This window comes from Cynoglossus semilaevis, chromosome 13 (genome assembly GCF_000523025.1).
Source record: "Cynoglossus semilaevis isolate Cse_v1.0 chromosome 13, Cse_v1.0, whole genome shotgun sequence".
NCBI classification, from domain to species: Eukaryota; Metazoa; Chordata; class Actinopteri; order Pleuronectiformes; family Cynoglossidae; genus Cynoglossus; species Cynoglossus semilaevis.
In genome coordinates, this window is record NC_024319.1 from 12,322,742 (window position 1) to 12,338,311 (window position 15,570).

The window sequence follows — 15,570 nt, forward strand, 5'->3', positions numbered from 1 at the left end:
ATATATATATATATATATATATATATATGTACTGTACATAGTGCCAGCTACAAGCCAGGGAAGAAGAACTATGTTCTCAAACAACACTCCATACTTCAAATAATAATTATTTTTGTAAGTAAAAAAAAAACTTTTTCGTTTTTCCTTTATAGATTCTACTCTTCACCCTACAGCATCTCCACCAATCGGATGATTGCGCAGACATCCATCACACCCTTCATTGCTGCTTCTCCTGTCTCCACATATCAGGTGGGTGGATCCTGTCTAAGGTCTTCTGATTCAGGTCCTGACTTTTGAAACTTGTAAAAGTGTTTTTTCTACTATTCCAGAAATATAAAAGTCAGGTCAACACAAAAAGCAGAAGTCGAAGCATTTATGTTTTTAACAGAAATAGGAATAATGTGGGTTTTCATCAGTGACATGAAGCCTGAGGCTGTTTGACTGAAATATTTTATGATATATATATATGATATATATTAACATCCTCCTCACTGCTTTCCACTCGTCATTAATAAGTATGTTAGTTTTGAAGGCTCCTCACAACTCGTACATTCACTGTCAAGAAATCCTTCAACTCTATGAAGTAGATTTTAATATTCATATAAACAGATGTGTAACCTGCTGTTAATAAGCTTTTAGTTTCCAACTGATCATGATTAATGATTAACAAATGTATTGGCTTGTGTTTGTGCCCATTGGTACTCAACTTGCATATAGAGTCCCCTTTTCTCATAATTATATAATTACGACATAATTTTTTGCACAATTATTTTTTTAAATAAAGATCAGTTATTCATAACATTACTATAATTGGGATTAACACATGGAAACACACACTTTCAACAGTGTAAGGGCAGTGGTTTAACTAGGGATATAAAAACAAATCATAACACTTCACTATTGTACTTAAACTCCCAGTAGACAGAGAGGTATTAGGAGGCTATATATACATCCTCTACAAACATACTCTCTGTGTGTGAACGACAGAGTGACAGAGATGTCTCTGGGGCCCAGTTCCTTCTGTTCTGAGGACTGGACAGTGGGCAGTAGTCGGAAATGGAAGTGTTGATTGTGGCTCTGATGAACTTTGATGATGAAATCAACAGTGAGAAACAGTAATTATCAGCCTGTATTTGTCTCTGTGGTCTTCATATCCTCCTGTAATTACCACATAAAATACTCTACTGTGGACCCTTTGTTAATGCTGTAACGTTTTTAAGAGACACTGAGATGATCTTATAAAAGAGTTAAGGTTGTGATCAATTTAGTTGTTTTTTTTTTTTAATATCACTCATTTTCTGTCAATGTATCATAAAATTACACCTTTTTCTGCCGACTATAATCTTTGACTTGTCCTCCTATCGTCCTGATCACTTCTCTGATCCTACTTCTCCTGTCTGTCTGTCCTTTAATCACTTCATTATCATCATCATTTTTTTTCTATTTAATTTGTTTGTTTATTTTCAATGATATAGAGGATGGACTATATAGTGGCAGAAGGTCTTCTCTGTGAGGACTTTTGTCACATTTGGCATGCAAAATGTTTACTGTAAATGAACTATAGGTTTGAATGTGAGTGTGTTTGATGTATTCAGCTTTTGCAACTTCAGAAAGAAATAGGTGGTACAGGAGCATGAATGAAGATCTTGAACATTTTGTGTCTTCTGTGTGATTTTTCTTCAGGTCCAGAGTACGTCTTGGATGCCACACCAACAGTATGTTATGCAACCAACAGTAAGTTTATGGGGGGAAAAATGGTAGTATCCATCGTATTAGGTACTAATTGCTTACACGTGTTTTACTTGAAACACATCTATCACTGTTAAATTTTTATATACTGTATATATATATATANGTATTATAAAAGGCTGCTCCCCGGTGGTCTCAAATGGTATTGCAGAAAAGGAAAGGACTTCTAGAGTAAATTCGCATCGTTTCTTTCTTTCTTTTGTTCTTTCTTTCTGATGGAAATTTTTATCTACATCAGGTCATGGTCTACTGCTGTAACTAATTATATTAGGTGTTCACAATTCTTCATGTTGTACTAGTTATTTTAAATCTTTCCAAATTTATTTGATAATTATTTACAGAATCATATTTTCTATATTTTTAATTGTATCTGTTTATTACCTAATTTGATCATCGTCATGTCTTCAAATGCTCAGTTTTTCCGACAGTATTTATTCTAACAAAAATAAATAATTAAGAAACTCGGACAAGGAAGGGACAGACATAGGACATTTGCAGTCTACTGAGATATTCACTGACCTCAGCCATCATGGCTGGCAGAAGCTTTCAGGCACACACTGTATTATCTGGACTTTCTCTCCAATCCCTGATGACTTTCAGTCAGAAAATTATAATAGAAGCAAAGCAGTGCAGCCAAGTCCAGTAATAATTCAAATGGATGTGTCTTTTCTTACAAAAAGATAATAGTTAAGACTGCATTTTGCCAATGTTAACAACTGCAGACTCTTTTATTACCAATTTGTCTTCCTGTTCTCTGACTATCTTTCTGGATATGTGATGATTTTTGTCTTTAGAAGAGGATAATACGTCCTTTTATTTTTCTTCTTTTTACTTGAACAAATGTCTGCAAAAAAACCAGATGGAGAACAAGAAAACAAAGATGGTGCTGTGCAGTTTGACAGAGTCAGAGAGACAGTGAAAGGAGAGGAACGAAAGGATTACAAAGAATACATTGAGAACAAAGAATGAAAGTGCTGCAGAAACATGTCTGGGCAGCGTGTGTCTGCTCCCCAGCCTTGTCGCTGCACACACGAAATCCCTGTTCAACAACAAAGGGCCAGAGCTAGTTATTGTATTTCCTGGGTACAGATGATCTTGGCCTGGTTGGAGACAGAGTGGTGCTGTTCTGTTCCACAGTTAATGCGATATGATTCTGATTAATGGTGGCTGCTCATTAATACATGAGCCGAGTTCTGCTAATCCCCTTAGTCAACAGTCCATCATACACAGGCAGAGAGTGTTGAAGTACTGGTGGTGCCAAATGGGTCAGAATTCTCTGTAGACCCACTGCTATGGAAATAAATGACTTTAATTAAAGGATACTAATGATAGAAATAGAATTAGTGTTAAGTGCTGTGTTTGTTCCTCAGGAACATGGGCACATGCATGCACTCAGGCAGATGTATTTACAGAGACACAGCACAGTTAAGATGCAGACACACACACCTATACACACAGAGGAGTACACTCTGTACTGTGTGTTGTAAGGTTTTGGTAGAATACTTGGATTACGTTAACTCACCATCTTTGGGTCTCCATTAATGAAAGGATGGTTGTATACATTAATACTCACAAAGCCTCAAACAGGAAATGAATGTGTTATCCTAAGTATGCATCAAGAGGAAGAGGGGGAAGGCAGCATATTGTGAGGCTCGGTAATGAGACATCCTAAGAATTGGGATTTAATTTCTTCCTGAGTGAAATTGCTGTGTTAATCACATTAAAAGACACAAAGCAATGCCAAAAGTGCAGTTCCAAATAGAGCTGTGGCCACAAATGTTGCACGCTCAATTTGTGTCTTTCACACAACTTGAGATCTTCATTTATAATGTTTCCACCTGTTCATTCATGCAGGTGGAAGTTTAGTTTACACTGCAGCAATACCTGGCCCCACAGACTGGAAAAATCCCCTTAGCTTTGTGCATAAAAAGGCGAGACACACCAAAAGGGTGTTGTCTCACAGTGGAAAATCTTTTCTTTGGAGTAAAACAAACATCTGCCTTTCCCAACATGCCACCTGCAAGAGAACAAACAGCTTTTTGTCACAGCAGCAGCAGCAGAAGTTTTTTTTTTCTCTACACAAACAGACATCATTATAAGTAATGTTTATGGTTGGTGTTCTGTGAAGTTTCCATCTCTGGTTTTTACTAAAAAATAGAAAATGATAGGTACAGCCTGCATTTGTACGGTAGTTTGCACATAGATGGGGTCTACAGTATGTGGGCATGATGTCAGGTCCAAAAGTTAAGCAAATATTTCTATTCTTTGTCACATAATTGTGTGGCTTACTGTAACTACCCACTGTAACAAGGCTAAACGAAGCTTCCATCAGGAGTCTAATAAAGTCATATAGCTCCTGTTCTCTGCATGTGCCTTACTGATAATTATCTATTGGCTTTTGCCTTTGCATGCACCACTCAAAAGAAGAGCATTTTGTGGTGATATGATGGTTGTTTATAAAAACAACAGAGCTCCTTGTAGAATTCTGCAGGTCTTCTTCTGCATCAGGCAACAACAAGGGCTAAATTCCTGTTACTTTCAAATTTACCCTGACTTTTGGAAAAAGACACAAATCAGATGATGCCAAATTGAAACCTGTTACATAGCTTCAATCATTTTACACGATTCATTTGAAATTTGCCCAAAAAATAACACATTACACATGCATGTTTGACACTTGACAAAGGTACAAAAACAAATCTTGTCAAAGCTATGGGAGATGTCAGAGAGATTTCTCTTGACTTGCGTAGTTATTAGCTTATGTAATGTCTGTCTGTCTTAGAATTTCTTTTGTAATTTCGTTAAACAGACAAAATTGCGTATACATTTGTCATTTATCTTTGTTGGTAATGCAGATATAAATGAAATAAGGAGGGTTTCTAATTGAAATATTATTAGTCAGCTGTCACTTACATGAAGCACACTTAGTAGGACTTATTTTACTTTTGCTGCTTTCATGTGTTAAGGTGTTATCAGTCAATGAACGTCGAATGTACTGATTAAATAACAAAAGTAATTAACCTGGACCCTGACTATTTATTAGGTACACGGTATAGGTTGGATTTAATTTGTCGGTGCTGGAACCGGAACCCGATACTCCGACGTCACAAACATAAGAATAAAAATGTTTGTTTAGTATTTAGTTTTGTTATCTGTCTTGCTAGTCTTTATTCCTCATAGACGTTACACGAAAGTACCGTTTGCATATTTAGATGCATTTACGACAACGACGGAGGGAGGGAGGGAGCGAGCGGACTTCCGGTAACACAGGGAAGGGCCTGATTTGAGATTGCTGTTTACTTACATTCGTAATGAAAAAATGCCAAAAAGACAAGAGAGCTTGCTGAAATTTTTCAAACTCCCTGGCCAGTCAGTTCCTAAACAAGCCAAAGTCGTTTGGGGAGATCGACAATATAGAGACGCCGGTGGACACGGCAGCAGTATTGCTAGTGATGCACCTGCTGTTATTGGGAATTATGACCCACACGGGCAAGGTCCTGAAGTGCATAGTGTGAGAGGGTTTTTTCCCAGATTAACTTTATTTATACAGCAACAATACCTGGTCCTACCCCATTCCGTATGTGAAGTGATGGACAAACAGATGTAGAACTGCGTGGAAAGCGAGGAGTAGTGAAAGAAGCAGGGAAATGGAGGCCAGGGGCTCTATGGTGGATGTATGGCCTGTCGACAAGTAGGCCAAGAATGACGGTAGGAAGACGTCTCTGTTATTTTGCTGTGTTTGTATCGACCATTGCTATGTAGCTTATTGTTGGTTTTGATTTCTGTGGGTGTATCATATTTTAAGTCCCACAAGTTGGTAGCACAGCAATCTCGTAGCTTTTGCTGTTACATGGGCGTGGCCAGATGTTGCGGTTTGTGAAAAGAATTGGCTACTGCATGAAGTTTTGTTACATTTCCCATCAATGTATTTCCGTGTTGTTTAGTTTTTTTTTAGTCAGAGAAACTAGTACATCACTCTCATTTTGAGTCACCAGAACCACCAGTTTTCTGCGTTCCTGGACCTCCCACTTATGCTAGCTTCTGTAAAAGAAAGAAAAAAAACACAGCAGACAACCAGCTTTTTCTTTTTATATATATATTTCTTATTTCACTATGGAGGCTTGAGGTTGGACTGAAAAGAGAGGGAAATCTTGAGGAAGGAAGGAAGAGAAAACCCTACTGCAGAGAACAAAACCAAGCTTAGATGCTCCTTTTTTAAATGTTGGTGTGTGTGCTTTCAAACCACAAAGAGTGTCTGTGTGTGTGTGTGTTTGCTGAAGAAGTGCCGCTCAGTCATTTGTTGTTGAGGACAGGGTTGACAGAGTTTTAATGACAGCTACGCTGCAGTGTTTTTCCTGAAGAATTCCCTATAAGAAAAACATCTGCCAGAAGAAAGAGCACTCCACAGTTGTTTGTGTGCCGCTCTGGTGTGTGTTTTCTGTGATGAGTTGTTGTTTAGTTGTAACCTTTTCTCTTAAACCCCACAAACAGAACTGTGGCGATGACTGCCATAAGCTGGTGCCTAAAACACTTAAGTTCTACCTGTGTTCTTCTAACGTCCTGTGTCAGCTCACAAACACAGACTGCTTTCAGTGGCATTCCTCAAACATATCCACTGATGCTGTGCAAAGAGAACTCAAACAGCTATCATAAATGAATGGTGTTTACCGCCCCGAGGACGCTGTCAGACACTAGGCACCCCACATCAGGTGTCTTCTATTAAATCTATACTGAGCTGTGGAGTCTGTAGCAGAGCTGCACTGGAAATTGAGGCTCAGTGTATGTAGGTGTGATTCTGCATCAAAGCGCTTCACATTCAGAAGATGCACAGTTAAAGCCTTTCTTCTCTATTCACTGTGTGATTTTTAACATGCCTTCTGATTGGCTGCATCAGCACCAGTGAATCTAATGGTCTGGAAGTTCTGTTGTGTATAGACATTTGTTTTTAACAAACATGATTCACTATTAGCCATAACGTTTATTTAGTACACTTTGCTGGAGTTGTGTTGTACTAGAAACATTTTACAAGACATTTCAGTCAAAGTTTCATTATAGGGTACTCATGAATCCTTGAAAACCTGGATAATAACATACCTTTCTTTTTGCTTACTTTATCAATTACTTATAAAACTCTATGGTCGGCTGGTAATAGTTTGTTCATTATAGTTTTGTCTACATACCCCAGTTGGTCATATGTCCTTCCTTCTTGCCACAGGGCGCTGTCATCACTCCAGCTGCGACCATTGAGCCCAGCCTCTCCCTTCACCCCTCCAGTGTTATGGCTCCTCTCACCCAGCAGATGAATCACTTGTCTTTAGGCACTACAGGCACCGTGAGTCGTCCTCCAAACCGGTTTCCTCCACATGCATGTGAATGTGTTTACGATAAAGAATGTATAATAAGTCATTAGCTATATATAGGATTAACAGAAGTTGCAATAACATTTATACATTATGTATCTCAAATCTCACATCTGTGTTGACCTCTGTCCTGAGCATTTGAATGTCAAAAGAAAATCCATTCTGTTTAACACCCTGCATTCGTTCTCCTCCTCTCTGCAGTACATGCCTGCTGCAGCAGCTGCTCCTATGCAAGGAACCTACATTCCCCAGTACACTGCAGTGCCTGCCTCTGCCATCACAGTGGAAGTAAATACAAAAATACAAAATCTCTGTTCCTTCTATAACAAGAAATCCAAGGAGGAATCCAGGAATTAGACCAGAAGTGGCAGTTTAATAATATGGGTTACGTAAAGATAAAAAACCAAGTCTGTGTGCAAATGAAACTATTGTTAGTTGATTTATAGCATCACTAAATATTTGTTAGATTTTCTGGCCCAAATAAGAATTTTGGCAATATGACTCGCACTCTTTATCCAAAAATTGTGCATCCACTTAGTTAGTTAATACAAGACTGTGGCTCAGTTAGCTTCACTATGGTATGTTCCTACATTTAAAACATCTGAATTCTGCCAGGAACCAGATTTTTTTTTTCTTTTTTCAAAACAACATTTCTGAATTTTTTTTTGAGTGAGCAGAAGTTACATTTACTAGCTTTGTGAGATCATTCAGTACATCATTTTCACTGAAGTACATGTGTTACTGTTTGTTTGTCAGGGTGTGGTGTCAGATCCATCCACACAGACAGCTGTACCCTCCTCACAGGAGGCCGGTGGGCAGCAGCCTTTATCAGTGGAGAGCTCAGCAGATCACGCTACGACTTACTCCTACCAGCAGTCTAAGTGAGTATAATGCTGTACCTATTTTTTGTACAACAAAACCTATACAGAGGGTCATTTAGTGGGAGTGGTTTTTGCTTTTGTCTTACCACAAATAGTCTCATGTGACTCTTCAGCTGCTCTGCATTAGTTGCTTGTGAATACAACTTTTCATTGACCGGTAAATTGTAATTCAAAGACTGGGTTAAAGGGATAGAGCTGTGACATTTAACGAATATTAAGATTACACCAATTACCATGTCACCCTTTATTTTTAGCTTCCATGCTAACAGCAAAACAAAAAGTCCTGGTCCTCTTTAACCCATGATCAGGTGAGAAAGTTTTTCATGGAACATGCAATGTTGATTCAGGTCAGTGATAAAAAAGTTATTATTATTATTATTATTAATAATAATAATAATAATAACTTATCGTGTTAAAACAGAACAATGTAATGGTGGCACCACTCGATCGTTTCTAGAAGCCAACTCTAAATCTTCCTGGCAGTTTTTCTCATTAATCTTCAGGGTGTGAAAGTTTTTTGTGCTGATCACACAGGGCTGATTTTTATGACAAAACACAATTGGGAGGAAAAGATCTGAAAACAATCACATTCACACTTAAAAGAAAGAATGTGGGAACTCCGCATAACCTGATATCAAGATTGAGTAGAGTAGTAGAGTAGAGCCAAAAAAATATGTCAAAGGGTGCTGCAGAACAATTTGATTCTATATCAGTGAATTAGGGCTGTCAAATCGAACTTTGCAATTCCAATTGAAAATTTCAGTGTGGAAACTGACGTTTGAACTTGTGCCTTCTGCAACGACGCAAATCAACCTTGTGCTTCACAGCGTTTGGCATTGTTTACAAAATGGTGGTAAGCAAGTAGGCAAAATGACCTTGTTTTTGGGTTGGATTCCCCTTGATTGTGGGGGAGAATAGAGGTTTTCTCGATTAAACATTCATTTTTTGATTTTTGTAGGACCCAGATATCTAAATAAAAAAAAACTAGACTCCATAAGCTTAAACGCAATAAAAATATAAAATATAAACGTGGAGGTAAGAATTTGAAATGCAACTACAACAGTGATGTTGTAAACAAATGTGCGAATGAGTGTTAAGTGAGATAGATAGAGAAGTGCAGATATTGACAGACACTTCACAGATGCCACAAAAAATACAGTAATTTTTGCGAAATTTCTGTTTGTTTCTGCAGTACAGTCTAAACCCATGTATTTTGTTATAATTTTGAAATTTTTTTGCCTGTATAAACATGCCCACCCTTTTTCAGCCTCCTAGTTGGCCTGGAGTCAGGCATCTTTACACATAGTGGCTAGAACTTTGCATACTGTTTTCAAAGCAGTGAAAGACAGCTTTTAAGTTTTTTTTCTGACTTCTTTTTCTGTGTCTTTCAGATAAAAACACTGCCATCACTGTGTAATGGCAGAACTGAGGCAATGGAGACGGAGAGGATCAATCTAAAACTTGGAGGATGAGTAAGATTTGATGGAAATCACTGACAGGACAATGGTTCCACTGTGCACAGGCACCAAATACAAAGACAAAATAAGGAATAATAGGAAAAATAAAAGTGTTTTTAAACTGGTTGAACCAGGACTAAAGTCAAGGCAAAAGAAAACCAGCTACCAGTCAGCAGCTGTGACTCTATCAACTGTAATAATGAGGCTGGACTTTGCCTCCAAAGAAAAAAAAAATGAAGACAAACTGAAATCTAAAAACTCTTTCACTCGATCAAGCTGTACAGAAAAAAGGAACATTTGAATGTCCAGGAACATTTTTCTGACTTTTTTAGATAAAAAAAAAGGGTAAAAAGGAAGTCAAGTTAAAAAACAAACAAAAAAGGTTGTCTTCCTTTAGTTTTATTAAGCTACATTATTTTCTTTTGTTTTTTATTTGAGTAGTTTTTTAGAATAGTAATGTTTTTTCGTAAATCTTTATGGCCTTAATTTTCTCAAACTTTGAGGGAAAAATGTTTCCATAGTGTTGAATAATTATTAAAAAGAAACAAAGTGTGATAAAATAATTTGAGGTATTCTCTGAGTTTCTCAGAGGCATCAAAATTAGAAATGAACAATGCTACCTGTACAGGATTTTTTTTAGAGAAAAGACAAAAATAGAGTTGTATTTGTATGAAGATGATTTTAAATTATGTGGTGCAGTCTAGCTGATGTTGGTCGGTAAGGAAACTGTCTTCAGTGCAACCTGTGGAAAATGTTGATCCGCTGCTTTTTGTATTTAGTTCAGCCACAGGATAAATATTTGGTTTTTCCACAGCATTTTTTTTCCCTGTTGGTCTCTTTACATTTTTTTGTTTGTTTTTGTTTGCTTTACCAGCTTTGCTTGCCTCATTGCATAAAGAAAAAGTGAGTTTTGACTTTTTAAAAGAAAAAAGCAGGAAAATATGTGGTTGGAGGATTCCATGTGCAGAAAGCATTAGTTTTAGAGGCTGTTGACATTTTCTTGTTTATCTAGTGTTGAACAAACGCAACCAACAGGTGGCGCTTTCATACCAAAGAAATAGAAAATAAGAGGTGAAAAATAGAGATCTTCCTTTATCTTACATTCTCTTTGGACATTCACCTCTGAGACTAATCTGATTCCCATCATGTGATCTTATTGCTTCTTGAAATCCTCCTTTTAACTAAATGAGAACAGGCAAACGGTGTGTTTATAAATTAGCCTCACCCAGTACCTGTGTTTTTTTTTAATGTTTTTGTGTCACGTGGTGAAACCTAGTGATGATAGAAAGCGGCGTTGTTCCATGTATTGAAAAACCAGACGGCCTGTAGATCTGTCTGTAGGTTCCACACAGGGTTGCACAAAACTAGGCAAAAAAAAACTACCAGTAAACCATTAAGTAGACCAACTTTTCCCAACCTTTTCTGTTGATTCTTACTCTAGAAATCTTCTTATCATTCTGCGATCCCATATTTATTATTGGCTTAACTAACTGCCTGTTTTTGGACATATGGGGCGTACAGTAGTAGCCGTATGTAAACCACATCCTTTGACCATTTTGGCTGAATTTCTTAAAGTGAATGAACAGGTCTAGTGAATTTGAGTGTCAAGCAGGTTGTAGTGGTCTATTTACTTAACCATCCTGATGCTGCATTGACCAATGTCCCCCTCCCACATGTTGACACCTGCTGCTATAACGATTTTTCAGAGTACTCCTTGATGTGATGCTCTCAGTCAATATAGGCTGGTTCATGCCACTGTCTTGCCAAACAAAAGCCATTGGAATCATGAGCAGGAAGATTTAAGGGTTTATTTCTATTGAATGGAGTGATTTAAGCTGATATATAATCTAATCTTTTTTTCTTTTTCTTTTTTTTATTCCTTTTTATGTTGCTTTATATTTTGTTTGTCTGTTTGAAAATCGTTTATGTGATGCAAGCTGCTAAAACACTTTCCAGCATTGGTGATTGAGGTCGCTTTGTGTCAGGTGGGTGGGGACAGGATGTGTCCCAAAATTGAAAGTAGAGATTGATGAAAGATGATGGCTTTCTCAATGAGATATTTTTTTAAGGGAGTCACATCCTTAAAAACAGCTAAACCCACCTGACTGATCAGACAGATGCACAGGAAAGAAGGTTCAACCAAAACCAAGCAGATTCAAGTCTGTCTCTTGGAAAGTCTGAACTGTCAAAGGATGAAAAAAAAAACAGAAAGAAAAAGAAAACGTAGTATTTATGAGAACTTTTTGTACAGGTGTGTAAAAGATGCAACAGAAATAATGTTGAAGCTATTTTTTTATTTGCTTGGTCACATGCCTCCATGTCTTTTCACATTGTGATTCTGAGAGTGTCTGTAGAACCAGTTGTTATTGCTGTAGTGACAAATGTCTCTTTTTTCTTTATACGTTCTTTTTAAATACATCTTTCAATAATAAAAAGGAATAAGTCAACAAAAATTAATTTTTTAAACAGAAAATATAGAAATCGGTTCTTTGGTAGGTGCCACCAGAGTGCAGTGTTTTGCACAGGCCACTAAGGACAACTTTACGAGTAAGTAAAAAAAAAATCATTACACAAATGATTAAACCACCAAGAATTAACTGATTATGTTCATATTTTTTCCCTGCAGGTTTGCTCATGTGGGCGTCTTCCAGTGGACCCACCACACGGGAAGGTTCACGAGGGGCTAGTGCGGTACAGTGTGATTTGGGTGGCGGTCGTAGAGACTGCTGCCACTGCGACCCAGTAACGGATAAGCGGTCGAAAATGGATGGGCTTTCTCATGTTACCAGTAACAAACCTGTGAGTAGAATGATTTCTTTGTAACACTGACACTGTGTCAATGTTTTTTTTTATTTTACCTCAGGCGCTTCATACGTATTTGCTGTCATAAGAAGAAGACATGTATTGCATTCCTTGTAATTTTATTAGTGGTAATTTCATTCAGTGAGTAATGACAAGTGTTCAGTTTTTCTATTTCAGATACATATACAATAACCTTAAAAAAAGACAGAAAAAAAACTGGCATTGCTACAATGCTTTTTACAAGCAACAGAGTTCGTTAGTTGCACAAACATGGATGATAAAAGGACACAGTATTTCTCTTTCATCATGCTTTTGCCGTGGTGCTATACATTAACACCAGTGCTACTGAATATGCTAACATCAAGACATTCAAGACATATTTCAGTGAACAACAGGAATAAGCAAACAGACAAATCTGGTGGGCTTTAAAAAACCAATACAGATATAAAAAAGCAGCCGACAGAACATTGAACCCTTCATTTTACAGTTTTTGAAAATGTCTCTAACATTCCATTTATCAATTTTTCATATGAAGTCCATGAGGTAGCAAGGAAGGCTGACACCCATGTCTGTTTGTCCTAAGAATTTATATGGACTGAACACAAAGATCAGATGCGACCATTTATTTCCCATAAATAATTTGTGTTTATTGTCAACATCACAGGATTCACAAACAGCTTTCATGAGGAGAGAAGAGGAGCGAACAAGAAAGGAGAGGAGCAAGCAGAGTGGAAGAAAAGGTAAGGGTAGGGGACAGAAGAGGGAGAGTATTGAAGAGAAGAGGAATGGAAGGCAAGAAAAGGATGGAAGGATGGGGGGGGGCAAAAGGATGGAGTAGACAAAGGGGAAAGGAGGAAAGGCACAACCTGTAGATATAAGTAACATTATCTGTAAACACTTTCTGACAGTGTGCACACTTTAGAATTTGTACAAAGAATCTGCTTAGAATTTATTACAAATGTTAATCATGGAAGAGTTGGGTTTTAACCCTTGTGTGGTCCTTCACATTTTTGTACACACATTTTTATCTTGTCCCAGAATATGAGTATTAATGAATGTGAGGAAAAGTTGGCACATGTCATGCAGTACAGGAACATGCATGCACACGCACGCATACTCATGCACACACAGAAACAAAGGCATGTGTCTGCGTGTGTGTGACCCAGGGGTCACCTAGACCCGAAGGACTTTACAAGGGTTAAACGTCTTATTATTATTTAGAAAAGTCTAGAGTAAATATGTTGTGGATTTCTCCTAGAAAATAGTGGCCAAACATCAGCATTGTTTGAAATAAATTCAGAAAAACTGTCATTCTGTGTAATTTCCCCTGAGGTAAACATAAACTAGGCCCTTAACAGTAGGAAGTGGGGGACAGGGGACCAGTTACTGATAGGATTACAACAGTTCTTGGTGTTTTCTGCTCAGTGTGTATCTTAACATTTCTGTCTCTCCCTCTGTGTCCTAGTAGCACATGCGTATGAGAAAGATGAACGCTATGATGACAGCGATGATGGTCAGCGCTGAAAACAGAAAGATGAGACCGGCGAAGACTGGGTTGGTCATCGGCAAAATGAGCTTCACTTCAGACGGGATCATGTTGGACATACTCAGCATGTAGCCCAAACTCCAACCTATGTTGGTGTTCTTAACCTGGAGGAGAAAAGAGGAGATGTATGGTGAGTTCAAGAGAGGAGAGGAAAAAGTGAGAGAGGAGGCGAGCGGAAAGCAAAGGGCAAGAGAGGGGAAGAAGGGGAAAAGTAAGAAAAGAGGCGATGGGAGGGGTGGTCAGAGCAGAGGATGGAGAATGGGTGGGGGGCAAGAGGAGGAAAAAAGAGAAGATGGGACAACAGGAGAGGAAAAAGTAAGAGAAAATGTGATGTAGAGGTGGTGAGAGCAGGGGGAGGAGAGGACAGTAAAGAGAGAAAATCAAGAAGAGAATATGTGAAGAGAGAAAAGGGAAAGGAGATGTGTGTAGAGGAGAAATTGATCTGACATTGACTCTGACATCATCTTTGCATGTTCAGAATAGACTGGAATGTCTCGCAACTGAAATAAAAAAGCTTCACTTCAAAATTCCCAATTGTGTCTGTTATGTAATATGAACCCCGGCTCTCCCAGACACCCCCAAAAGCATGGTGTCATTTGTGTACAGTGAATCAGTTCTCCCCTCGGCGGCAGCGGATGAGGAGCCCTTGTGTTCAAATGTTAACTGCCATGCAATTTTGGAAATTGCAGCCATTATGTTGGATATTTTCAGTTGCTGTGTTTTTCCATCATGACTCATGAGCGCTGCCTGTGATCGTCGGGAGTTCCATTGACAGAGAAGCTCTGTAGCCTGAGGGTGGCCCTGGGTGATACACTGCCTGTCTTTCATGGACACAGAGGAGCGCTGCTGATTGGTATGTCTGCCAATTCTCCTAAACACACCCCCATGACCCCTCTACCCTTTCTCCCAAATTAATATACTCATAGTAAAGGCTCAACATCTATTCTTGGAAACAGCACAGGTAAGTTTGTACAAAAGAAATGTGCCATCATGTAACACAGTGAAACCATTTATTACTCACCTGGTTTTCAAAGTGAATGTTCTTCCATGAGTCCACATCAAACTTGTAGCCGTCCGTCAGCAACATGAAAACGTAGTGAGCTGAGAAACAGTAGGTTTTCAGGTACTGGTCTGAAATCCAATGTTTCTCTTTCCTTAGCTAAAAGGAGAGATAAACAAAGGTTATATATAAATAAACATTTATATATAAAACATTAAAAAGTTTTTTGTTTTTTTTTTTTTGGTTAAAATTGAAACTGTTCGTGTCATTTCCTTTTTTTGTGAAAATAACTTGACTTTTTGAATTTTTCATATAATTTCTGGTCAAATACTGAAATATCTATGAAAATGTTTGTACATTTTTTTTTTTCAAAATTGTATCTTTTCCTGCATGTTTCTCATCAAAAATGTTTCTCATTTAGAGACAATTTTTCAAAATTACATTTTAGGTAAAACCCTAATTGCGTCTCATGTGGTCAGATGGTTAAAATTTTGTTTGTATTTTTAAATTCAAAATATAATTTTTTCTATTTCTCAACAAATTAGAGCATCTTGAAAAACGTTTTTTGTTAATTTGTTACAAAAATTCTTATTTTGTGTGTCAGTTTGGATGAAACTTTTTGGAAAACAGTTATTCAAAATTGTATCTTTTCTACATGTTTCTCATTGAATTAGAGTATTTAAAAAACAATTGTGAAAGTCCTAAATTTGCATCATTGTGTCATATAAAATACTTTTTGGAGTTCTAAACAAAATATTCTCCTGAGAGCATGTCT

General features: G+C 37.6%; 2 protein-coding genes across 13 annotated transcripts in view; one reads left to right on the forward strand and one right to left on the reverse strand.

The window, feature by feature from the left end:
• The window catches only part of LOC103388619 (RNA-binding motif, single-stranded-interacting protein 3), a 147,954-nt gene extending 133,632 nt beyond the window's left edge, over positions 1-14,322 (forward strand). For 9 of the 12 annotated variants that reach the window (XR_003051525.1, XR_003051522.1, XR_003051528.1 and 6 more), the window contains 8 exons: positions 153-249; positions 1,684-1,734; positions 6,965-7,081; positions 7,311-7,397; positions 7,866-7,990; positions 9,382-12,246; positions 12,914-12,989; positions 13,715-14,322. Coding sequence is in view for 1 of the 12 variants with exons in the window: in XM_025061668.1 (XP_024917436.1) it covers positions 153-249; positions 1,684-1,734; positions 6,965-7,081; positions 7,311-7,397; positions 7,866-7,994 (481 nt within the window). In the remaining 11 variants the exon portion in view is untranslated. Of the gene's footprint in view, positions 1-152; positions 250-1,683; positions 1,735-6,964; positions 7,082-7,310; positions 7,398-7,865; positions 7,995-9,381; positions 12,247-12,913; positions 12,990-13,714 lie in introns of those variants that run through there. The other 3 variants (XR_003051524.1, XR_003051523.1, XM_025061668.1) reach the window with 3 other exon arrangements.
• Positions 13,351-15,570, reverse strand: LOC103388622 (ectonucleoside triphosphate diphosphohydrolase 1-like). The gene is made up of 2 exons (XM_008323686.3): positions 14,817-15,570; positions 13,351-13,899 (listed from the first exon to the last, which is right to left on the reverse strand). The coding sequence occupies exons 1-2, from the start codon at positions 14,880-14,882 to the stop codon at positions 13,711-13,713; spliced, it is 255 nt and encodes an 84-aa protein (XP_008321908.1). The 5' UTR covers positions 14,883-15,570; the 3' UTR covers positions 13,351-13,710.

Coding starts and splice junctions, on each gene's coding strand:
- LOC103388622 (XM_008323686.3), bottom strand. CDS start 14,882: ATGTTGCTGACGGACGGCTACAAGTTTGATGTGGACTCATGGAAGAAC. Junction 13,900..14,816: donor ACATTCACTTTGAAAACCAG/GTGAGTAATAAA, acceptor TTTCTCCTCCAG/GTTAAGAACACCAACATAGG.